The sequence below is a fragment of the Dermacentor variabilis genome, chromosome 5, assembly GCF_050947875.1.
Source record: "Dermacentor variabilis isolate Ectoservices chromosome 5, ASM5094787v1, whole genome shotgun sequence".
NCBI lineage: Eukaryota > Metazoa > Arthropoda > Arachnida > Ixodida > Ixodidae > Dermacentor > Dermacentor variabilis.
Window position 1 is genome coordinate 4,565,326 of NC_134572.1, and position 25,806 is coordinate 4,591,131.

Below are 25,806 nucleotides of genomic sequence, written 5' to 3' on the forward strand. Positions count from 1 at the left end.
AAGGTCGCTTTACTAATGGTGGGCACAACTTTTTACAGAATCCCAGTAAGCTGCATGTCTATTTGCCGGACATTAATGCGTACCGCATAGACTCGAACAGCTACAATACCAACGACACAGCTGCAGACATGGAAGAGTTCGGAGGACTTGTCAAGAAGATGCTTCGAGCATATCATGTGTCGCAACGTGCAAGGGAGTCATCCATCCAGTGAGACCTCTACCGCACCACGATTGTCATTCACTCAAGTGGACAACTCTTGTCACTTTGTACATATCTTTTAATAAAAGAAAATTTCTTAGGCATGTGCATATCTTTAATCAACAATGGGCAATAAACAAATGTGCATGAGGACATCAGAAAAAGCACAAAAATGTTTTTTCCTATGTTTTAGTACAATGTATATAACAACTGCTCCAATTAAAAAAAAATGTCAGTGGTGCCCTCTTTCCAAAGCCCTGCACGCACAGGCAGTGGCCTACACAGCTCCATAGGTCCAAATAAATAGTGTGGGGGAGTGGTTCGCAACAGGAGCCCTGCAAGCTAAATATATACAACTAGCACAAGTGTTGGGACCATTCGGACTGAAGCACACAAGAGGGAAAAGCAAGAAAGACACACAGGAAATGAACCTATGGAGATATTTCGAGCAGTTTCTCACAACACCACCTCCCAACACTTTCACAAGTCCGCCTGCTTGCCTCTGTTGCCAGGGGACAGAGGAGCTGGTATTCTTTAAAAAAGGCTGTCCACAACGAGTCTCTTGCACACCCTAATGTGTCTGGCACTGCACACCACCACGAGGATGAAAATGATCCTCCTCCTCTTCATAGGCCTCCCTGTGCTGGCGCTGGCGCCGTGCCTCTTGCTCGGGATCCAAGTCCTGCAGGACCACCTGTAGGGGAGGGAGGGGGGGGGGGGGGCACACAATGAGAGCTTTGCTCTAGATCTCGACATTCAGATCGGTGAACGTACAATGTTGGACAGGCTGCCGACGGCTGGCCTGAGCAAGGACAGAGCTAAGGCGGGACAGGAGAGCACCGCAGCCAGTGGAATGGCTGGTGACAAGCAGTCACGGGGAGCTTGCCACCTTATCCTTATCGGCAATCCTTATCGGCAATCGAGCGAGAGATCAGATGCACCAGCCAGACTGACGGCCATAGTAGCACAATGTGGATCCATGTGCGGTCCCCTCTAGCATGCTGGTGCAGAGTGTATGCAGTATATTGTTTCCCAGCTTCGTATAGACACGAAAAGATGTCTATGGGTCATGAAAATCCACAGGATACCTTTGTTGGCCTGTCAAACGCACCACTTCCGTGCCTCACACAGACCTTATCACAATTTTTTTTACAGACATCTGCATGTATGCTTATAACAAATGTAGAACGAAGGTTTTTTTTTTTTGTAGTTGATGGGACTACATTATACAACAAGGTTTCATGGTGCTTGGTCAAATCCTACATTTGCCGACATCGTAGCACCTTCATGTGCACTCTGCTAATGCGGCTACAATTCGCCTTGTTATATTTAGTGCAATTTGAGTCCCATTGGTTGCTTTTTCAACTGTGCTTCCATCTACGGGTTTTCTTACCGCGCGGATTCTTTGCTTGACCTTTGCCTTGCTTATCTCAGTGAGCGCATTTGAGTGTGCGGCGCTTGCTATTTCTATCTCGTAACAGCGCAAAGTGTCATGCGAATGCTTGTTAGTGCACTTTATAAAAAGAAAAAGAAAGCAATCCTGAAATTGCTAGTGATGGGGCCAAATGCAACCCAATTCGGTTAACCTGTACACATTTTTTCACCTTACCAAGTTTGTGCAAGTAACTTGCGAGATTTTCTTGATGTGAAATGGCATTTCTGATGCACACTCACAAGCGTTAAAATTTGTATGAGCGACAGAGCTACGCGTTAAGTGCGACAACTGTGTGCTGGTTCATTTGTGCATTGAAATCCATTTATAGCTTACAGAACCATGGATTCGAATGGCCTCAAAAAAGCATTGCTTTTCAGAATTCGCCACCACATAGATGCAGAAGGGCACTAAAAAACTAATACAGTGTAAACCCGTCCACACGTTTTTCACCGGACCGAGGAAAAAAAACGTAACAGCCGGGAAAACGCAACAGTGAGGAAAGCTCCGAAAATGAATGAAAAAAAGTGCAGCTTCAACTATAGACAATTTCCACACAGTGCACTTAGAACTTAAAAAAAGTCTAAATGGTGGCTTGCAGTTTCTTTCGCTCGCTAGATATCACCACACGTTTCTCAATAGCATGGAAGCCCGCATTGCTGTCAGCGTCGCTGTGAGGTGCGACGTACATGCAGGGGAGGTCCAGAGCCGCAACGGCTTCTCCAAAGCTAGGATTTGGCAACTCCCCGGCATCATGCGGCTCGTGCTCCTCGTCGTCACCGTGCCACGGCAATCGCAACGAACGAATGAATATCCGCAGGAAATTTTGCCCTCTTTGGCGCAATCATGCTAACATGTTAACGATTGTTTAGTAGTGCTGCGGAGTGCGCGCGTCCGAGCAGCCCGGTTGCGCGCAGTGCGGCGTGGTTTCGCGAGAAATTTAAAGAAGAGAGGAGCGCTGGCCCAATAGGCGGAGCAACGCCAACTTCCGGCTTCCCTTTAGCTATAGCTTCACAAAGAGTGACGTCAGGGCCTCTCCCGAGTTTCCTTCCTCCATGAGTCGACCCGTCCAACAAACTATGCGGTGACCGTAATAACAGCGATGATAGTGAGCATTTTTCACAAATGGCCACCTAGTGGCGGCCTCTCGAACTGGTGTGTGGCTTCTTGCAGCCAGTTCCATAGCCAAGCCCGGTCAAAACTCGTCGAAAGCCAAAATGGCGGTTGGAGCGCGTTGCCTACTTTAGCCCAGGCGGGTTCGGGTTGCTACGCATCTTGCGGGAATGTTTTAACAGCTACTACGTAACAGTGGGGTTCCTTATACATTGGACCCTATGGAAGCTATGCAGGGACCGGATGAAAATGGCGTAGCAGCCGGGAAAACGCAGCAGTGAGGAACGTAACAGCGGGGTTCTACTGTATTGTGACAGTGTACATGTCAATGTTGTCATTTGTATTTTGCAGGCAATTTTTCTGCAGGACACTGGTTTCTGGCACACCAAAAAATTAACGTTACACCCTTTCCACCGTTTGAGCCCCTGAAAAACTCCAACGCACAAATGCCAACACCTGGTGCTTCTTACGAGTGCAGACATTGAATGCAGGCTGATGTGGGCAAACATGGAAATTCACACGGCGCGCTGGGGGAAGGCTGCCCAATTGACACTGGCAATTCTGATGGTAGCACTACTGCCGCACCCTGTTACCGTATTTTTGTACAGATAACCCACTCCAAAATTGAACAGTAAAGTGGGGGTGAGGAATATATGTGAATTTTGACATGAAGTGCAGCTTCACGGCAGCACAGCAAGCGCTGTTGTGAAGCAGCACCTCAATGCAAGGTTTGCCCTTCAATGTTTCGTTTATCTTTTAGGGAACGCAACCTCCTCCCCACCACTGCGTGCTGAAGCTCCCTTCTCCCCTCTTTCAGGCTTGCCCATTCTCCTCTGCTTTATGGGTCGCCATTTTGCATGTAGTAGTTAGCACACACAGTGCCGGTGAACTCGTAGTCGCCTGTTCCTGCGGCACTCCTCGAGTCGGCGTGAAGTGCTTCACAATGCAGCAGTGAGCCAAATCACCCTTGGGATTTTTGGCTCAGTCAAGTTCGCTCCGGCGCCGATGTAAGGGCTTCTCCGTAGGCACTGCCATTCGCTGTTCATGTCAGATATCATGTGACAGATTCATCTACGGAACGTCTGGCATGTAAACCCAACTTTTTCAGCATAGCTGTAGAACGGGGGAACAGCCGCTGGCTGAAGATACGACATGGGCGAGTTGTGCAAAGATCTGAGCAGTGTTGTGTGCAGTTACTTGCGCAGATGATATGCCAGGATACTTTTTTTCTTTTCAAGCTGTTCTAATCGGGGGTGCGGATTATACGTGGTGGTGGGTCACACGTGCAAAAGTATAGTACATGCTGCAGGCTCCCAACAATGAACAGACTTCTTGCACACATCCTTTGACACATAAATGTCGATTGCGAGTGCTTGAAAAACTTGAGCATAGGACAGAATGCACCACTTTGTCATGCCAGTATGGAGACTGCACTGGGCATGCCCGATTTGCGGCAGGCTGTTTCAAAAAACACTAGTGGGAACTGAAAAAAAAAAAAAAAACACACAGAAGCGAGCTTACAAGTGCTTCAGCCAGAGTGGAGAGAGCACCTATTGTCCAAGCGTCGTCGTACCACCCAATTACCACTAATGAGCTTGCAGTGACCTTGGCCTCGCAATACTACACTTCTGCAGACAAATTTGTAACCTTGTACTGGGTGATGCTATATGTGAACACCTGGCGATATTTGAATGGTTGCTAGTACTAGCAGTAGGCACATTCTGTGTAAGAGCTTTGCTCTTATTGCTGCCACCTTTACTGCGCACGCATTTAATACCATAATTATAGCTATAATTAAGTGCTTTGTGACAATCCACAAGCAATATTCTAGAAATCTGGCGCAATTCTTGCTGCTGAAACCTTACAAGGCCTAGGGAGACTGCAATGGAGGGCTCCAGATTTTAAAACCTCGAGTTTTTAAAATTAATATCCAATACTCGATACGAGTGTTTGCATTGCATTTCTAGTGGGAAATCGAAAACTTTAGCTCACAATGCAATTTTCTGATCAAGAATTTATAGCCAGGTAGACTTCTTGCACCCTCACTGGAACGTGAATGTAGCCGCCACAATTTGGAATCGAATACACGACCTCAGAAACAAAAACGCTGCAGCTGCACAGTCACTGGTAGAGCACACTCACCTCCTCTGCATTGTCGGGGATCATGCACTCTTGCCGCGGGGGTAGCAGTGCCTCCAGCTTTCCAACAATAGTAGGGTCGATGTGATCCGGGAAGTTCACCACAAAGTGAATTATAAGCTTGCCCTTCTCAAAGGGGTTGCGATACTGGGGCATGCCTTCATTGAGGATGCACTTGACTGATCCATTCTTGATCACCTCCCCTGCAAAAAAATAGGTGCCTTAAAAAAAAAAAAAATCCAACCAACCAGAGCGCCCTGCAACAATGCCTAGGTAACCGACAAAATGTTTTCAGGGTTGCCAGCCACGCAATCCTCTATGTGCTCCTTGCTATGCAGTGGAAAATCAAGGTTGTGCTGTAGAAGCTGGATGTCCAGTGGAACAGTTGTTATTAGACATTGCCTACAGTACACAATTTTAACTTAACTAAACCTGCACGCTTTCTGTTAGTGTGCAGTTCTATGTAGTATTCTTACACGATTCTAATGTGCGCTCACCTTTTGCGGGTTTAAAGCAAGAAATCAGAAGTGCACTGAATGTTACAAGTGCCCAATATATAAACGAAAAACCTAGCACACCCTCACATTCAAGAACAGAAAAACTTGAGACATGCACTATTTAACCGTAAACTGTAAACTTTCTGTAAATGAGCTTTCATAATGAAAGCAGTGTCATTGTTGCCATTTGCACTCGATTGGCCAGATCTCAAACACACAGGGGTGGTATTCTCGTGCAATTCTTGTATGTACTCGTGCGGTTTTACTTGACTCTGCATCGAACCTGTTAAAGTATGCGGCTGAGCGTGCTCCATGTACTATGTACAGATAGTGAGCTTGGCATGGTGCCACGTAACACTGCTGGCCATATACACGGGCGCATCCGGTACTGAAAGGAACGAATTCTCACGAAAGTGATATTGAGAATATGGCACCAGATTGTAGTGGAGCACAAAATGAACCCTCAGCAACCTCCACGGAAACATTCTCTGTTGCTATCCTGTGATGACGAGGCTGCACCAGACTGCTCGGACGATAGACTATTGCCAATGCCACAAAGGCAGTTTTGGTTCTGCATCCAATTGTAACACCAGGCACCTTTCAGAACCATCTCCGCCAAAAGAAAAAAAAAAAAAAAAAAGAAACACACACACACACACACACACACACACACACACACACACACACACACACACACACACCCGCACATGACATTTGTGTACATATGGTACCAGCTCCAACAAAACCAACAAAAAACGTCCGTTTTATTCAAACTCCATAATATCAGAGACTCCACAATTCCAAAACTTTCGTAGCGATGTCTATCAAGCTTATTGAAAAGAGAGTCACAAACGTCCAAAGTAAAATTTAAAATGAAAAAAAAAAAGAAAAAGGCTGCAGTTTTGCCCGAAAGGCGAAGCATCTATTGCAACAGCAAATTAAGCAAGTGCTGCAGCAGCAGCAAGCAAATTGACCTTTGTGCTGTCTCTTGCTTCAAACGAACTAAATGTAAAAAGAACAGCATGTACGAAGCTACCGGCACTGGGCGCACTTTGTCCACATTGCAGATCGCTTTGAAGATACGGCTCCCTTGCGGCCATGCCGTTAACAGCAGCCGCCATAGTACAATCCCTCCTCTTTCACTCACCTCCCCCGTGCCTCGCACACCAATGACCGCGCACTTTGCCCTGCTTTCCTCATTCCCTCGCAAGATATCGAGCCACGATTTTCGGCTGACCCTCGCAAGTCAGTGGCCAGCCCATGTTGACACAGCAAACGTCAGTTTTATACGAGCGATTCTCGATAAAAATTGCCGCTAATTTCGTCCGCCGTAGTCGTTGGTTTGTTGTAGCACGGTCCGTTAAAAGCAAACTTTGTTGCATTAACAAAACAGGCAGACCAAACTAAGGTTGAAATATGGTTTGTTATATCTGAAAGTCTGTTGTACACGGGTCTGTCGTAACGAGCATAGGCTGTAGTACATAATAAGCGGATGTAAAGGATACCAGCATTTACATCAAAAATATACACAAGCCATACTCAAGCACTTCGCAGGTTCATGCGAGTGTTCAGGCTAGCATGTAGGCAAAACCCTGAACTTTGTGCACAAATAATGTGCATCCTATAACGATGGCCTGCATGCCTTCCAGTGGCTATTATTGGCCCATTCTTCCAACATGCCATTGCACCTCAATAGAACTGATTTGTTAGTGGCATGCCTCTTTTATTCATGTACTAACTTATACAGTAAAACCTTAATTCGACCCTCGCTAATTTGAAAAATCAGATCATTCGGACTCTTGCTTTGGTACCTGCAGGCATATGCATTATTTAACACAATGAAATTAATTCGGACGTATTTGGCCTCACATAGGTTAACCCTTTGAGGGTCGAATTATTTTGAAAAGAACTTTCCCAGGTGGTCAAATTACTTTATTACCGATCTTGAATCTACAGAATTTATGAAGTCAGGAATAAATAGTAAAAAAAAAATTAGGAACAGTATTTTGGTGTCGGCATCACTCGGAACTGCAAAATGTTCAATAGTATTTCAGAGTGTGGTGCTCCTTGAAACACGGATCTATGCACAGTGCCTTATCGCAGTCTGCACACCTAAAACGCGCGTCTGTTCTCTTGGAGCGACGAGTTGTGTTGGCACACACGACTTTCTCTGCGTGCAGCTGCCTTGGGCAGAGGTCTGAGGCACCCTCTTGCGTAAGCGTGTTGCCGCTGAGAGCGAGAATACCTCGCGAGCGGCGATGATCAACAAGCTAAGAGCAGTGCCAATCAAGATAGAAATCAACTTCCCCAACCCCTGCAAGAGAGTGCCGACAAAGAAATATCACGTTTCGCGGGCCTCCACTGCTATCACGCGGCGAAACCAAAACCGCAAAAGGAGTGTTGCCGCAGTCTGCGCGACGGGCTGAAGCTAGAAATCAGTTCTTTTTATCTCTGCAAGAAGGTAGCGCGAATTTCAAATGCTTCTTGCAAGTCCTAAGAGGTGGCAGCACCTCCCAGTAGGCACGCATCATCATTAAGGCGCAGAATTTCAAACGGAGGGTCGAAACCATACCCGTACAGCAAAGACCTTATGGGACAGAAAACCGCCGGCGTACATATACGGCAAAAACCTTCAAAGGGTTAATTCGGACAACTCTTGGAGCTTGGTAAAGGCGAAGCACCACAAATATGAGACGCAAAAGAGCAAGAACTGCGACCACCGAAACGGAGCAGCAGAGTTCCCAATTGCAATAGTCATCAGTGGAAACCGTACGCGATTGACAGCAACGCCAGAATGCTTCATCCCTATTTGTGCCTTTGAAGCCTTCATCTTTGCATTTCTTGCACATGGCATCGTGTTGGCCGTGTGCCTTCATAACTGTGTAGTCACCATCCATGATAGCGTCAACAGCGACCGTGGTTTCGTCCACACCGGTTGCGGCAAACAGTTTCGTTTTAACTCAGTGCAAAGCTGTCGAAGATGAAGAACACTGTTTACATCGCAATGGGCGGCGACCTGGCAACATTTGGAGAAAAAATAACCTGGATATGTGTGCGACAGCGAAAAGAGTCTCGGATGAAGACGCACGCTGCAGCTTCACTGTGAAGGAAGTCACGATGTCTTCGCCACTGCTAGCGCTAATCAGTCACAAGATGACAGGAATTGCAGCTTCCACACTGCTTTTGTGCAATATAGAAAAATGTGTGCCGATTCATGCAGTAAATAAAGAGTGTTGAGATAGCAAGCATTTGTTTGTTTTCTTTATGCCCTCGATAATTCAGCATTTGCTTAACGCAAACATTCTTTCGATCCCAAGAAATCCGAATTAACAAGGCTTTAGTGTACTATTAACATAACTAGACTGTTAGAACACACATCATTAGTCTAATCCTTGGCAACTCCTTAACAAGTACAACTTCCCTGTAACAGGCTTTGACTCATTCTAAAACCAAATGTTTACCTGGCAGGTTGGTGATGACCAGCGTCCTGTTGTCGAGGGTGGTGATAGCCTTCTGGAAGCCACAGAGTGCCTCGGTCAGGGTCAGGTCCATGCGCATCATCAGGTCTGTGCGGTTGCGTTTGAAAACATCATGTTCCCGCTCATCGAGAACCACAATGATGTCGCCAGGCTCCAAACCAGGTTCCTGGTCACCTTCGCCGCTGAATGTAATCTTCTGACCATCTTCCATGCCTGCCACCGAATGCAACTAATCAATGCTCAAGCATGCAGCACATCTTACAGCCAGGCATTTTGGCACACGTTTAGAATAAACTTCCGAATATGAATTGTATAATGCAGGCAATTATGCAGCAAGGTCTCACTGGTTATTTCTCTTCAAAAATCTCTTGCATCAAGTTGAGACAGATTTGAAAGCAGTACTGTAGGCAGAGAATGGCTGATTCCGACAGCTGGCCCATGTGCATCAAGGCACATAATTGCCTGCATGCTTTGCTACAAGTTGGCTCATCCAAACCATTCTCCAATTGCATCCTAGGAGAAGGTTTCTTCTTCCATGATTAGGCAAAATATCTATCATGCACTGTAAAAACAGAAATACAGTCCACACACACTACAATGGATCTGAATACAACATACTTTTGGATCTAACACAACTTTTCTCACTTAGTTTGGTCTGCCTATACAGTGCAGTCTACTTATAACGATATCAAGAACAAAAAATCCGACCATAATGACCATAATAACCGATCATCACTATATCTGCCGTGGTGTATAAAAATAAACACAAACACACCAAACATACTTTTGTAGCTCCGAAACCAAATTTTCTGCTAGCACTAAACAGACATTAAAAGTAATCAGTGAAAAATAAAATGGTTTTTATATCTCTAAACAGCTTCATGTCAAGCATTAGGGGAGCTTAGTCAGAAATCTGCACTTGCATTAGAGGGAGTTTCAGGTTCACAACCACAGTGGGCATAGCGAGGCTTAGCATATGGTGCTTCAAATTAAATTATGGGGTTTTACGGCCAAAATCACCTTCCGATTACGAGGCATGCTGTAGTGGAGGAATCCGGAAATTTCGACCACCTGAGCTTCTTTATTGTGCACCTACATCTAAGCACCACGGGTGTTCTTGCATTTCGCCCCCATTAAAATGCAGCTACCATGGCTGAGATTTGATTCCGCGACCTTGTGCTCAGCAGCCAAACACCATAGCTACTGAGCAACCATGGCGGGTGTACGGCGCTTCAAAACAACTGCTGACAATTGCAGAATGCACCATTTTGAGAACACCTTATTTGTCATCACATCAATTTAAAAAAAAGAAACGAAAACCGAAGAAAATATGCTCTTTAAGGTGTCCAGACGGGAGGCATGCGATGCGGTTGAGCCGTCTGTCTCACGTGCAATATAGCAGCGGCCAGACACGGGCTCCTAGCTTAACTTGCTCTGTACTGTGGTTCTCGTTCGTGCTACACATCTAACAGTGGTCATTATTTCCCAATAAAGTTAAAACACTGGTTTATACCACCAGGAATGCAAGCCCCATATGCTGGAATTGTAGAAGTGGAACCAGGGTGAGTGTCTAACCAAGGAACAGCGGCACAAATCAAAGGTTGGTGCTACCAGGGTCTTCCAATGCTTTTCTTCTGGTCACGAAACGCGCACGCAACACTATGGGAACGTTTCATATAGCCCATGCAGTGGACGCATCAGTGCTGGCACAAGTAGAAGCGCAGTGGAGTCTACGCCCGAGAGATGCCACAAGCATTCAGTGCAAACGCCGACTTCGCGCAAGGGTCTACTGCCATTATCGACACGTGCACATTGTCAGCCCATGTAAATCACCGTCTCATTTCTGTACGGTGTTCATAATTTTAGATGCAGACAATTTTAACACATGTTCCCAGGTACAGCTGTATTCGTAAGAACAGCCCTATCCAGAACCCAAAAGGTGCACGTGGGACTACTCTATCGATGTACAAACTCGCTACAGAGTGAATGTATGTTTCAGTCTTATGTACTTCCTCGTAAAAGACCCGCGTTGCTGTTCTTAGCAGCTGACAGTTCAGTTCCTGCACTGTATTTCTCAGTGTGGTGACGGCATGCTTTGCAATAGCGACAATGCCCAACATTTGTTGTGCACAGCATTGCTCACTATCTACAGTTTAGTTATCAGGGTGTCTACCAAGTTGACATTTCCAAATTCCCCGAGTTTTCCAGGTTTTCCCTGAGCACCTTTGCAAAATTCCCTGAATGAGCCAGAACTTTGTTTTATGTCAAGACAGGCTGACACCTTAATCCAGTTTGAATAGTAAGGATTAATATCTATTTTATTTAAAAAGAAAACAGAAGGAAGGTGTTAGTAAAATGCACAGCGAAAGAAATGGTAAAGCCCATTCCAAATTGAGTCAAACATTTTCAAATACAAATGAAAAGGAGATGCATACATAAGTAAATATTTTTTAATATGAGCTATTTCTATCAACTGATAGCAAGCTCATCTGTATGGGGCCCTGAACTTTGTCACAACTAAGGTTCTCTCTCAGCAGCTGTGAAGTCAACCTCAACTGTCCTGACATACTCTCAGCCCGTACACAACATCTCAGTGTTGGGTTTCACTGCTTAAAACAGTTTATTTTGGTTTGGATGAGGGCCACCTGTATCTCAGCGTCAGCCAACACTTAGTTTTTTTTAGCTCAAGCTCCTTCAAAAAGGCGGCGGCGCCCTTGCTATCCCGTTAATTCCTCAGTGCATCGGTCCTTTCTGTTCTCATCCTCCTTCTACCACGCTTTCACCACATGGATCATCTGAAGCATCCTCTTGGTCAGTTGTACAGTCAACGTCCGATTTTTCGAATTCCCTAGGGTCCGCAAAAACATCCGAAAATTGGGCAGTCCAAAAATAATGAATGCCTGTCTTTAACTGCCCTTAAAGGCTAAAATTGCCACAGGCACGCCCGAAAAAAGAGAGAGAAAATGATAAATGAAAGGTAGGAAGGTTAAGCAGGACTGAGCCCGGTTGGCTACCCTACACCGGGGAAAGGGAAAGGGGGACGGAAAGATTAAAAGAGAAAGTCCACTGGGGATATCAGTCGGTCACTCAGTCCGGATCACAGATGCTGACTCAATCCGGTATCTTTCAAATATCGCAGCAGCGCTTTTGTGGCCTTTTGTAGCTGCGATATGCGAGGCCATGGTCCCAAGATCTTGTTCAAGGTGAACGGCTTTCCATCTAGCTGACAGAGCTGTGCAGAGGTCTTTCCTTTCATCTTCAAAAGATGGGCAGTAGCACAGTAGGTGTTCTATGGTTTCCTCGACACAGCAGGCATTGCACTCGGCGCTATCAGCCATTCCAATCAAAAATGCGACGCCCAAACTTAAGCGGCACAGCATCGTTTCCTCATTTCGCGGAAGACCTGGTATTAGCCGCAGTTGCATAAAGGGATCGAGGGAATGCAATCAATGTTGAGTGAATTCAGGTGTGTGCCACTTCTCCAATGTCAAAGAGTGCGCTAGCTTGCCTAAGTGTTGGGCTGCATCGGTCCGCAATAAAGGTATAGAAACAAGGGTTGCTCCTTCATGTGCTTTCCTAGCAGCTTCATCAGCGAGGTCGTTGCCGGAGGTACTGCAATGACCAGGCAGCCACTGAAACATGACGTCGTGTCCTTTCGTAATCATGTGATGGTGCATTTCTCGTATCTCCGACACGAGTTGTTCACATGACCCGCGACAAAGAGATGACAGAAGACATTGTAAGGCCACCTTTGAATCGCTCGAAAAAGCTCTTAAGGGGGGACACTGCTCTTCAAATAATGTTCATGATGTTTTCCATCAATATTCATGAAACTTTCCATTCTTGTTAAGACATTTGTGCTGATTTCAAATATGTAAGTATTTTTCCAATAGGCCATTTAGTTCTGAAGATAAATGAAATTCATTGTTCATAATTTGCACAAACAATAGGGAAAAAAAATGCGCTACAAAATTCATATTGGCACATGCCTGGGTACTAGAAAATATAAGGAACACAATGGTAGGAATACTATTTTGATACATCAAATATTAGCAATTTTATAGCAATTCAATCTTTACTGTTCGAATTGTGGCTACCCCACTGTCTGATCTAAAGCAGAATTGAAAATTTTTAAAGCATAAATTCCAAAATCTGACCCTACCATTGTGTACTTTGCACCCTCAGCTACAAGCCACAACAAAAATTATGGCTCTATCTGCTTTGAAGGCAGAGATATTGCCGCGGCAAATCAGCAACAAGTCAAAAGTCGGTGTTTCGAGAAAACGAGAAAAAAGGAATACATTCACTTTTAATCAAAAGTACAGAAATAATTTTGCATTATTTTGTAGTGAAAGTGGCTAAAAGCCACCAGGAAAGTAGTCGCCCTGACCACGGCCACCCAAATGCGCCAAAAACATCGTTTGGCACCTTTCGCCGATTCCCGGTGGCTTGCATCGCGCGCGCGGCAAGGTTGTCGTTCAAGCGGGTCGAGTTTCACGCCGACGCGATATCGCCGCAACACGCGCATGTGATAACGATCTTTATGGCGAGGCCAGATTACCGTTCGCTTTTGCCTCCTGCGACGCTGCCGCCGCACACCTTGCACTTGACAAACGACATCAGTGCGTTCACGGAGTCCTACTGAGGATAGCGAAGCCTGCCTCGGCGTCGACTGGCGCGGCTGCAGCGCCGTCGGCGCGAGTGAGCAAATCCAACACCCGCTTTGTTGCTGGCGTTGACGCAAGAACTTTTTGAGCATTCATCTCCCTCTGCGAAAAATCCGCACGCTGCAACATTGCAGTGTCACGCCGAACGCGGCCGCTATCCGTAACGATTTCACTCATTTGTGAGCTGGCTAGGCCTACTTCGGCATCGTCCGCGGCTTCGGCATCATTTGCGGTTGGCGGCGAGCTACTCTCGATGCTTTGAGAAGCAATGGAGCGCTTTTGAAAGTTATAAGCTGATCGCTTCCTTTTGCCGAACTTCTGCCTCGTGGTGAACTTCCCCGGTGGACTGGACATCGTTGGGCGTGTGCCAACAAACCTACGAGACGCGCCGTCGCGTCGCCTGCGGAGTGGAGCAGATGATGGGAACCTCGCGCAGCCAACCACAGCACGCGTTTTTGGTCACGTGCGCTAGTCAACGAATCGGATCGCGCGTTCCGGCTTTTTTTCTTCCCCGGATTTCAACGTCACTGGCGTACCGACGGAGTCACTTTTGGCGGGAAATTAAAGAAGGAAGGCTCCTCTTTCCAACGAGACCAAGATGGCCGCGATCGCGCGCATAGAAAAAGAGCTACGAGCCGCGATAAAAAGGGCTGTTTTTGCGCGGAATTCAGCTCACAGTGATGTTATAACTTGATATTGCGGAGGAAATACTCTTCCCTGAGATTTGAAACTTGGTGAATTAAAGGAATATTAGCTGTAGAATTCGACAAAAAATCGATTTTTTCGCGATTTTTTCGCCGCAAAGACCCGTGTCCCCCCTTAAGGCCTGCCAGTACACTTACTAGGCATATCGGTGCTCGTACTGTGACAGGAGATGGGGGTGCACATGTGTATAATTAAGGAATACATACTGTGTCCCATGACAATTGCCCCTTCCCACGCTTGTTATGTTTCACCGCCTAACACTAATGTACTGAGGCAAAGCTAACTTTCGGAGACTGACATTACACAACGCGCTGTGCTCTGCGAGCTTCAAAGCCAATCGCGAGGATTACAAAGGCGGAGTCGGTGCCATTGGTGATAGCGGCGAATTCTTTCAATGAAAAACACGGCACCGCACGGCAAGAAGCTTAATAGCGAACATAGAAGCAGCTAGGCCTAACGTTGCCACGGTGGTGGTTACGGCTGCCAGCGGATCTGCGTGCGAGAGTGCCAGTTCGAGGCGGCGAGATAATCAAAATAGCGGCAGTGGCGGCTTTGATTAATGTCATTTCAGACCTGCAGTCAGGGCAATATACATTGACCATATGGAGTACATGGTGGTGCCGCAAAGCCGTGCAAATTATCTGGCATGTCCGAAAAATCGGGCATCTAGAAAATCTGTCGTTAACTACTCTGGCAATACATTGTGCCAATGACACGGCGTCAATGACGATTCATTGCGATTCCTCTGTTACTGGAGCCAGCATTAACACGACTTTCGTTCCCTTTCAATAAAGTTGCAGCTAATTTTCCCTGATAGAAGCACAAATTCCTTAAGTTTTCCCCGAGTTTTTCCAGACTGTTTGAATTCCCTGAGAATTCCCGGTTGGTAGACACCCTGGTTATGTCCTTGAGAACCCCCCGTGTAAAGCTACCTATCCGATCAGCTCTGGGCCGTCCAGCAGGTCCTCGAGGCGCTCGAAAGGCACGGACCCAGCGAGCCGGCAACGGCGAGTGGAGACCCGCGCCGAGTAACGGCACCTTCGAGGATGACGTAGGCCCTCGTCGGGGCGCGCGAGCGCCCAACTGCAGGCATAAATAAAGTTTCTCCAATCCAATCCTTCTTGTATGATTGCCCATTTAGCTCTCTCCACATCGCTATTTTTTTCATTTTCGCTGTGTTAGCATTCGGAAAATACAGTCGAACCCACTTAAACAATATTCAAGTGCCACGAAAATTCCATTGTTACAACCGATAATTGTTATAACTGGATTGCATCAAAAAATTAAAATAGGGGGATGGCAGAGCTGACGTGAGAAAATGGTGGGGAGGCTCCAGTGCCCCTCCCCACCACCTTCCTCCGCCTCGCTGCTGATTGTGTTCACTCATTCAACTGCTTCCTGGGTGCTCCGATTGCGTGTAACAAGCCACGGCTGCCAGCGTTAAAGAGTGGCACTGCGATAACTGCAAAGAGGTGTCACGGGTGGCAAGCGATATGCGAGCACCGCCGAGGCATCACTTTGGTGGTGCCAAAAGGGGCCTTTTAAAAATTGTGAGAAGGCTGCTGCGGCAGCCTGTCAGCTTGAGAAATCCAGAAGGAATGTCGAGGAGAGATCGCTACAAGCATCTTGCCACATACTTCTAACTGGCTTGCATGAGAAGCTTGCAGGCATCCTTCTCCAAGGCATCCAAGCACTCCACGTAGTGCAGCAAAAGGTTCCTTGCAAAAACGAAGCCCAGGAGGGACTGAATCATGCCGGACCTCCTGTGAGGACAACGTTGAGGCAGCCTGCCCTACCACGTCATCGCTGCCGTCATCACTATCCGATGCAAGCACGTTCACAACGATCGTCTAATTGGTTAGAAACACTTAGTGTTGAAATCTATAGCCGTTTGCTTTCTTTTCACCTGCAGCGTCGTGCATTGCTGATGATCAGCGGGCGGATCAGCCATTTTCTGTTTCACCCAGCAGCCAGACTTCATCGTTGTAACCGATAATGCAGCTTCGGGGCATTGTAGTAAGCGCGCTATTTCACCATGGAAAACATACAAAAGTCGACAATGCAGCAGCTTCTCATTGTTATAACCGATATATTGTTAAAACCAGTATCGTTATAAGTGGCGTCAACTGTGGTGCATGCAGTGCTACAAAACCAGAGCTGTGATCACAACAGCTGCACTCAACAGCAGTGCTTTACAGCATTGTAGGCTATCGGCATCGGAGAAAAGGTGGGGAACAGAGCCACTGGCAGAAGATGCATGATAGAGTCGTGCAACCTCAAAAGTTTTTAATGCGAAAGCATTAAATGGCTCGTAAAGCAAAAAATCTGGCCGCATCCGCAGAGATGGTAGAAAAAGCCACATGGTCGCAACAGAACAATGGTAGGGGCCACGCCGTGCGAGCACTGGGTTTGTTGAAGCACCACCAGATTGCACTCACTTCCACACATTCCAGCTGTGTGGGGAGAAATAGAAAGAACTAGAAAGCTCGCCTTCGCTGTAAGCGTTTCCCAGTAAAGATTATGGTTCCACAAGCTGCAGTTGTCAGGAGGCAGCAACTGTGTGGCCAGTCTATACATAGCGGCGCGAGTCACAGCGCTGCCAGTCGGTGCGACGATTTCGGCAAGCTCCGTCGTGCACTCCGATGGACGAACCTTCAACTTTGTTAGCTGCGCCCGGCTTCTTTGGATGTCCACGTAATTACGCAAACAAGGCATCGTCGGAGAGAAGTCGAAATGCTTTTACCTTCATCCACGTATGGATACATATGTGCCCTTGACTCTTCATTTGTAAGAATTTGAGCATTGTGTGCAGTTACCATATTTACTCGATTCTAATGTGCCCTCGATTGTAAAGTGTGCCCATTTGCCGCAATATAAAAAAAAAAAGAGGTCATTTACAGTACCGCACACCTCATTCTTTCATACAGAAATACAACTTTCTCTCATTTGGGAAAGCAAAGACTTACTCCCAGTACGCTAAAGTTGCAATATATAAAAAAGGTCACAGTTTCGCACGAAACGCAAAGCATCACTTCCAATAGCGAATTAGTAGAAAGCTATACGAAAAGTAAGGATAGTAGTTTTATCAGCTATATCAACTTTTAAACATTGGCTTACTAACTAAATAAGCATGGCGTCACGCGGGCACAAGCAAACATGAACACGTCTCACTCAATGTTCGCGGAAACTATCAAAACACTGGAGTGAGAAGGTGCGGTAGCAGGAATGAGTGAATGGACCCTTTGTGCGGCCTCTCACTTCAACGCTAACTAAGTGACAAGAACACAGTCCGGTACGCCTAGATGCGTAGATTTTCTCCATCGCAGATCACTTTCAAGATATGGGCCACGCCGTACACAGCAGCTACCGGAGTAGAACGCCTCTCCTGTTTGCACCAGTCCAATATGCAAGTTTCAGGAACTCCAAACACCCGTAATGCAGCCCGATTTTTGTACGTTTCCAGCACACCTGATCACTTTCCTTTTAATTGCGGCATCGCGCAGTCGGCCCTTCCATGCCATTAGAGCAAACACAGAAAACGGTAAGACGGACTGTGTACCACTACAGCACATGGAGGAAGCTATGGCAGCTAGGCTCGAAGTGAGTACGGGGCGGCCATTTTGAAATGACAATCTCAACATGGTAACGCAGATTTAGGGTCGTACTCGATTCTAACACACACACAATTTCTGGACCCGTTTTATTAGAAAAGTGCGTGTTAGATTCGAGTACATACAGTATTCTTGTAAACTGTACACACGGATTATACCCAGCAAAATATATTATATATATATTCAACACAGACTACAAGTACAAAGTTGTGCAGCCCCAAAGATGACCTTCTCCCTTCAGTAGTACAGCACTGACCTCAAAGCACCAGCAACGCTGTAGCTTAAGGCGCAGAAAAAAGGAAATTCGAATGCAATGGGGTCTGCACGCACCTTTGTCGATGTGAACTTCGAGGATCTTTCGTTCACGCACCACTTTCTTGGCATTGCAGTTCTTGCAACGGTCCTTTGGATTAATGCGCTCCCCCTCACCCATGCACTCCTGGCAGGTGGTTTGGATGTGCTGAACCATGCCAGGCACTAGCTGCTGGATGCGCACATTCATGCCCGAGCCTCGGCAGTTAGGACAGCGCTCCACAGCCCCCTTTCGGCCACCACGACCTGCACACCGCCCGCAAGAATGACGCCAACACTCCAACCAAGCGGTGCCACCATATTCTAGTCTTGGTCAGCTACGTGCCCTGTGCACACATCACAGCTTGAATTATGCATGCCACTAGTTCCACACGCACGGCGTGTGGAACTAGTGCAGAAAGCATTGAGCACATTCTGTTAGAGTACTCATCCAGCAATAAATGTGTAACGTGTCCTAACAATCAATTTAGACTGATAAAGTGTTCTTTCACAACTACAGTGGGATCTCGACAAACGAAAATCACTTAAACGGAACACCACCCTCATGGTTGATTGGTTTTTTTATTCATGCAATTGTATTCAGCTTTGTCTCTCACGAAATGAAAGTCCTGATAAACGGAACCAATCTCCCTGGTCCCTGGCCCACTGTAGTTTTGTTCATGGCAAGAAACCTAAGCACCAGTACATCAGTATGACATGATGGATTTCAAAATATGTGTCTTTATTTTTGGGTTGTTCCAACCGATAGTCAGTTGACTCAAAGGTCAAGTTCGAGCTGCTACACAGGCGGTTTCAAAGGCCGCAGAGTCAATTGTCTATCGAGTCAACGGAGCACCCTACAACTCTATCGAAATTTCGGCCTTTGAGCAACGGAAGTGGAAACAGTGCGAACATGCCCTCTCATTCACATTGTGCTCATACAGTTAAAAAGAACAAATCAAACCTAAAGGCTCTAAAAATACTATATATGAGTGTTATTAATTATTCAATAAAGTATTTTTGCCACTTTACATGTGCGAACACCCACTAAAACAGCAGCCACATCGAGTGGCAATAACGTTGCTGCAGTTTCACTACTCAACAGCTTAAAAGCTAAACTTTTCATGACATGAAAACGAAAATAGAGATCCGCAGCGCCACACAATTTTGCGAGAAACACCTGAACCACTCAACGGCCTTTCAAAAGTGCCGTGTAGAAGCGCGAGAACTCCTCTGTGGCGTTTGAAAGCCGTCGACTGGAAGGCCTTCCAAATGTGCCTGTGTGACACAGGTATCGCTCATTGGTACCACGTGTCCCGAATCCTCATTTGCGGCAATTTGGACTCCGACACACCATATGACAGATCGCATGCAAGATTGCACCATATTTCTTGCGCTTCATTCACGTGTAACACTTCGCACTTTTGACCGAAATGGCAACTGACGAAGGCTATGGCTATGCAGACACCTGGCATGGTGAACCATCGGGCCTCAGTAGAAGTGCAGCTAAACAATGTTTCTTTCCAACTAAATTGTGTCATTTTATGCAATTTTGTTAAAAGAAATTGACAAGAAACTGTAGCCATGCATACCAGTGAAAATGCACGAAGCAATGGACAGGGTGAAGAAAGGAAGGGGTGCTTGCATGGGTGGGGGCAATTGCTCGAAATTTTACAGTAGTACATTTTCGATGGCAGTTGGCTAGGCCTGAGCAGGCACTCAAAATTCATGACATGGCAAGCAGATGAAGGAACTTCATGAAGCATTGCCACCTGTTTTTCGTTCTTGCGGCACATCAAGCCAATACTCCCGGTAGGAGTGGCTGTTCTGGTATTGTATAAGTGCGATTTACTAAGACAGTTGAAAATTAAAATGCTGTGGAGACCAGTAAGAGACACCTGGAAGATTTGTAGCCCAAAGCAAGGGATAGCATGCAATAAAGCAAGCTTTCTACAGTGGATAATGTGGCTTAGACAAATATTTAAAAATGTTAATGTACCAAAAATGTTAATGTGCCAGAAAGTTTTAAAAGAAACCCATTAAGAAAATGATCAGTACATAACTCACATCTGAAGAACACCAGCATTTAAGTGCCCCCCTATGGCCAGCAATACCATTTCCACCTTCTGCTGATGAACCCAGTACCCGAAACAAAGTATGAACATCTGTTGCTAAAACCGCCATGCATTGTCGGGCGACATCCATCTTTAAAAAAAGATCAACACAATGGCTCAATCGCAAGGTACCGTTACTAAGGGCTTATTGTGTTCAGCAAGCTTGATATCAGCTGTCTTGGTCAGACCAGCTACTGCGATCAAAGCTGCATCACTGATGATCTGAGACTACAGACTGGTACTCAGAAGTAGCCAATACATTAAATGTGCTTACTGCAGGCATCTTTATCTTAAAACACAGGTCGTATGCCAGACAGATGGGTCACATGCCTGCTTGAAGACTAACAGAAGGTCAATCCAGCAGTCTTATGCAAGAAAACAGAGCAGGCCACTCTGTTAAAAAGAAAACAGGAGCAGAGTGCACTGAACGTCGGAGTGTTAACACGCCTAAAGATATGGCACCAAGTTCAGGAAAATTTTGATTTATTTTATTATTTTTTTTACAGGAAGAGGAATACAGAAATACTCTTACAGAGAACATTTTTCTAGGCTACAAAGGCTTATAAGATGCCTTTCTTTATTTGAAAAATTCACAAATGCCTTATGCCAGCACCTTTAACTTCAGTTTAGCTCATCACAGTAAAAAATTTTGGCAGACACAGGTGAAGCTTTTACCTGTGCATTGAACCCAAACTATTTAAATGTGAGGATGGCAGCTTCTTAAGGTCACCATTATACCTAGCAAACAGCTCATAAGTTGTGTAGGCATTTTTTTTTAAACAAGCAGACCTGAGTACTGTGTGTTGGAACAAAGATCCAATACACATCAATCAGTTCAGACAATAGATTATTATACTTGCATTACCTATGTGCAGTTAAACCAATTAAGCCACGCAAAACAGCCACCCACCTTCACACTTGTCGCAGATGGTACACCGCTGTACAGAGAGCTTCCTTGTGGCTCCATTGTACAGCTCCTCAAGCGAGACACCCAACTGGTGCACGGTGTTCTTGCCCCGGTTCTCACGGCGCCGACCCATGCCTCCACCAAAGAACATGTCAAACAAGTCCATGGGCGCAGAGAACCCTCCTCCGCCACTTCCAGCCCCTTCCTTGATTGCCTGTTCCCCACCCTGGTCATAGATGCGCCTCTTCTCGGCATTGGAGAGCACTTCATAGGCCTGGGATATCTGCTTGAACTGTAAACACACAAAGGCCAAGAGTGCGCTGAATTACAACATTCCAGATTATCTCCAAGCGCGAACCTTCTGGCTAATGTGCACCACACGATGCACTGTCTTCAAGTACAATGACCCCCTAAAGCGTGTGAAACCATTTCCATGGAGTTTCAAATAGCATTAGCTGGCTACAGGTGGCATGCACCGGGCTATGAAGAAGCAACAGAGAGACCAGTGGTTCGCAAACTTTCACCCCTATGAATCCCTTGACCCTTTTATAAGGTCACAGGAGACTCTTAGCACCTTTTAAAAGAAAAAACGCACACACGGAGAACAGGACCCATCATTCACAAAACTTCCCTTGCACAAGGTTTTTCTCACTGGCCAGCATTCAGGTGCCTTCTACCTATGATAGCAACACCGAATACACACAGCTATTACCTGCCCTGGCACCAACCAAGAGAGTCTTCGCCGATTTCTCAGAACGGGACATTGGCAACATTGTCTCGTGTTCTTAAACGTTGTCAGTGTCTCATTCATAATGAAAAACCAGCAAGGAAATGCTCTCCTGGCAGATGGCAGTGTGGTGATGAGGCAACTGTGCAAACCAGGTCTAATTGACATAAGATTACTAGTGGTGATCACCTCATAGGTACCAGCCACTCAAGCTTTCTGCACTGAATAGCACCAGATCACGTAGCCTAGTGAGCCAAGGAATCGCATGTTGTAGAAGTGTTTGCCATGCCCTCTAGCCATTGTTCATCTCAATGCAAGCATTCACACATTCTGGACATTTATAGCACAGCTGTGCATGCTGCATGCATTAGAACACCGCTATGGATCAAGCAGTGCTTTGGCTGTAAAGTTCAAGCAAGCCATGAAATAGATGCGCATCTGCTACTGTTTAGAATAGGACCTCATTTCTATTTTAGTCCAAGCAGATAAAAAAATTCAATTATGGAGGTTTATACCTGTGCCACATGAGCGAGGTTAATGCCATTAATAAGACCTTAAGTTTCTTAATGCCATTAAGCGTTGTGATGGTGATAACTGCAGTGAAACGGTTAAGTTTGCTTGCCAATCGTAATACAATAAAAAACAGTTATCTAGAAAGCAGATGTTTCAGAAATGGCATGAGAAACATTAATCGGCGTATTGTATGTAGTTTACTTCAGGAATGTCATTGTTGCACTCAGCCGTAAACTGAAGCCAAAGCTAGCTCGATGGCCAATTCATAGCATTGAAACTGGAAAAATAGTGCTCACAGCTTCAAAGCTCTCAAGCAGTGATTCTGAAGAATTTGACTGTATGCTCCAGTTTGTTTTGGAGTATGTGCTACTTTGAATAAAGCATTGTCAAGAAATTTGAAGGCTTCAGTTTGAGGCCAACGAGCTGCCGCTGTGCAATCGAACAGCTTCTCCTGGCTAACACGCTCACAATTAGTGCTCTAGCCGTGAGTAGCAGCTAGACCGCCTGCTGATCTCTACGAAAATAAAGAGCTCCTTTTAAAAAACGTGAAGGATATATTAGTTGTTTTTTTCTACAAGTTTGCTTATCGTGAGAATATGGTCACTATGGCTATGGCGGGGTCATTGTAAACGAGAGTATGCATTCGACAGCCAAGTGAGTTGTAATAATTGTGAGAACACACTACGCCGCAAGAAAGAGCAATTTTTTAAAGATAGTGAATACATTAATTGTTATTCACTAAGAATCCGTTTAGTCTCGTCGGAATGTGGAGACACTGGGTTAGAGAGTACGCATTTGATGGCCAAGCGAGTTACGAGAACGCACTACGTCGCGACTGGCATTAAGCTTCTAATGCCATTAAGAGGAAGCTTTAGCTCAAGTGCTCCTATCTAAATACATGTAAAAGGAGAATTCGTTTTTCTCGGCAACCCTTGCACCAAATTTGACGAGGTTTGTTGCATTTAAAAGACAAACTTAAAATCTAGTGACTGTTGGTTTCGAATTTTTGAGTTAGATTGTCAATTTTTTGTTAAAAATTGGCAAAAATCGAAAATTTTCAAAAAACGAAACTATCAAGTTTACAACTCTGTAACTTAACCACTAAAAATGATAATACAATTCTGTGAATTGAATCTAATAGTACATCTGAAGCGGACAAAATTGATATGTTACACATGAATATAAAAAAAATTTAGTAATAGAGAAATACAACTTTTGCAAAACAGTTGTAACCAACGTAACAAATTCACGTAAGATGTAAAATGATACATTGAATTTGTCCGCTTTGAATGATCTAATGGATGCCGTTTACAGAACCGCGATATCGGTTCTTGATGCAGAGCTATGAATTTATAAACTTCATGCTTCTATTTTTTTCAAACGGTCAAATATTTGAAAATCGTTTTAAGAAAATTCAAGCCCTAAATCGAAATTCCGCTTCCAACAGTCACTAGAATTTAACTCTCTCTTTCAAATGCGACAAATTTCATCAAAATCTGTCCAGGGGTTATCTCATAAAAACGTTTTTGCGTTTTACATGTATTTGAATAGGCTGCGCCGGAGTTGGGCCCGAGCTAAAGCTTCCTCTTAAGCATGTCCGTGTGGCACCCCGCGAATGACACGAAAGTTTAAGGCATTAGCCATTTAATGTCATTGCCTGTGCTCATGTGGCAGGGGTATTACGTGCAAAAACCATGATCTGATTATGAAGCTTGCCGTAGTGGGAGACTCCGGATTGATTTTGACCACCCGTGTTTCTTTAAAGTGCACCTGAACCTAAGTAAACGGGTGTTTTTGCATTTCGCTCCCGTCAAAACATGGCCGCAATGGCCGGGATTTGATCCCGCGACCTTGTGCTTAGCAGCGCAACACTAGAGCTACTACGGAACCACAGCAGGTTCCAAGCAGGTAGAGTGGGCAAATCTTGTATGCAGCTGAAACAGCTGCAACGCCGCCTTATCAGTGCCTGGTGAATTGAGAACATGCACACTGGTGTTTGGCTTGTCAATGTGTAATCCTTATGCATTTGTTGCAGTCATGGATATAAAATGCAATAAGGCCAATCAACATGTTGGTGTTCTTTATTGTGCTGCCAAACTGCATGACATACGAACAACTCGTCCAAAAGTGCTTCCGAAGTGGATACCCCTACCACAAGATTGTATGCCCTAAAGCAGGGCTTTCATGACAGCTCGTTGATCTGAAGTTAATCAGACGCAACAAGCAAGCCTGCTTTTAATATGGAAGCGAGCTTCTTCCTGAACTTGTGATTTTTGTCAAAGCAGCAAGTCATGGCGACTAGTAGGCGCACAAGCTAGAGGCGGCTTATAATCGCGATACGAGAACGACATTGAGAAACAACGTGGCACTGACCTCCTCGAGCCATGGGGGACTCCGGATTAATTTTGACGGCCTAGAGTTCATTAACGTGCCTTTCCCATAGGTTTCACGGAAGTGTTGTCCGTCGCCGCTAGCTAGTGGTACCATAGGAGCATGTGCATAATCATAGAGCTACAAGCATAACCTCCCACATGTCGACTTAAGCAGGCATACGGACGGCACCGTTCACACCTCGCTCGTTAGCACGGACACTACGCAAGTGGCTTCTCTACTACCGATTTTGATACATCGCGCTCCCGCGAGAAAAGGGTCATAAAAATGCCACACGCAAACGTACCCGTTCACCTTCCGCAGGGTTTTTGTCTGGATGGTACTTCAACGCTAATTTCCGGTACGCTTTCTTGAGCTCCTCCTGCGTGCAGGTTGGTTTCACGCCGAGTATGTCGTAGTAGGCGGTTTCCTTCACCATTCTGGAGCTTCCTGCACACACAAAAGAAATGAGCAAGTCTCTCCAGCCAGAAACCTCGTGGGTATAGTAACAAGTTGCAGCTTAACTCAGAATCCGAAATGCCGGCAGCAGGGAATCGTTGATGAAATACTGAATCGGACCTACTTTACCCGTTTCAAACAACTACATCGTCATTACGGTTAGACAAATTACTGAGTACAACTAGTCTTACCGCAGCAAGTTTGGTGATGCAGGCACGTATACCGCTACTGAACGCTTGATTAAAAAAGGCGTCACACGGGCGTCAAATCCGCTTCTATAGGATGTAGGAATGCTTACCTTATATTCTACAGTCCGGGCTGACGTTCACGGATTCGACACAAGATCGCTGCAGCTGACAAGGCGCCACAATATAACTGCAAGCAGCCCGCAACGCAATGAATGACGAATTCTCAGGGAAGGAGTCTAGAAAGTTCCAGAGATTCTCGACAGGCCTTGTCTTATATCAAGGTGATGCGCATGCGCACCAAAGTACGTCACAGTATCTAATCACGTGCTCAGTGACGTGTACCTCTTACGTTTATTACGTTACTAATTTGTTCTTGGCTGTAATTGCTGAGTTAA

General features: G+C 45.7%; 3 protein-coding genes across 11 annotated transcripts in view; 2 read left to right on the forward strand and 1 right to left on the reverse strand.

Annotated features, from left to right (window-relative positions):
- Nucleotides 1–796, forward strand: part of LOC142582184 (uncharacterized) — a 236,207-nt gene extending 235,411 nt beyond the window's left edge. For 6 of the 9 annotated variants that reach the window (XM_075691581.1, XM_075691587.1, XM_075691584.1 and 3 more), the window contains one exon: nucleotides 39–796. In XM_075691581.1, coding sequence (XP_075547696.1) covers nucleotides 39–212 — 174 coding nt within the window. In that variant the 3' untranslated portion in view covers nucleotides 213–796. The remainder of the gene's footprint in view (nucleotides 1–38) is intronic. The other 3 variants (XM_075691589.1, XM_075691591.1, XR_012828386.1) reach the window with 2 other exon arrangements.
- Nucleotides 258–25,686, reverse strand: Droj2 (DnaJ heat shock protein family (Hsp40) member A4-like). Its single transcript, XM_075691596.1, has 7 exons — nucleotides 25,522–25,686; nucleotides 25,072–25,214; nucleotides 21,158–21,446; nucleotides 18,173–18,400; nucleotides 8,842–9,072; nucleotides 4,887–5,086; nucleotides 258–893 (listed from the first exon to the last, which is right to left on the reverse strand). Exons 2-7 carry the CDS (start codon nucleotides 25,201–25,203, stop codon nucleotides 771–773), a joined length of 1,203 nt encoding a protein of 400 aa, XP_075547711.1. The 5' UTR covers nucleotides 25,204–25,214; nucleotides 25,522–25,686; the 3' UTR covers nucleotides 258–770.
- The window catches only part of LOC142582185 (uncharacterized), a 60,743-nt gene continuing 45,325 nt past the window's right edge, over nucleotides 10,389–25,806 (forward strand). Inside the window, exon 1 of the mRNA XM_075691595.1 lies at nucleotides 10,389–10,459. The gene's annotated coding sequence lies outside the window, so the exon portion shown is untranslated. The remainder of the gene's footprint in view (nucleotides 10,460–25,806) is intronic.

Excerpts from the sequence above, each read along its gene's own strand:
- Droj2 (XM_075691596.1), bottom strand. The coding sequence starts at position 25,203 with ATGGTGAAGGAAACCGCCTACTACGACATACTCGGCGTGAAACCAACC. Across the intron at positions 21,447-25,071 it reads ACCCTGCGGAAGGTGAACGG|TTCAAGCAGATATCCCAGGC; the intron begins GTACGTTTGCGT and ends GTGTGTTTACAG. Across the intron at positions 5,087-8,841 it reads GGTCATCACCAACCTGCCAG|GGGAGGTGATCAAGAATGGA; the intron begins GTAAACATTTGG and ends ATTTTTTTGCAG.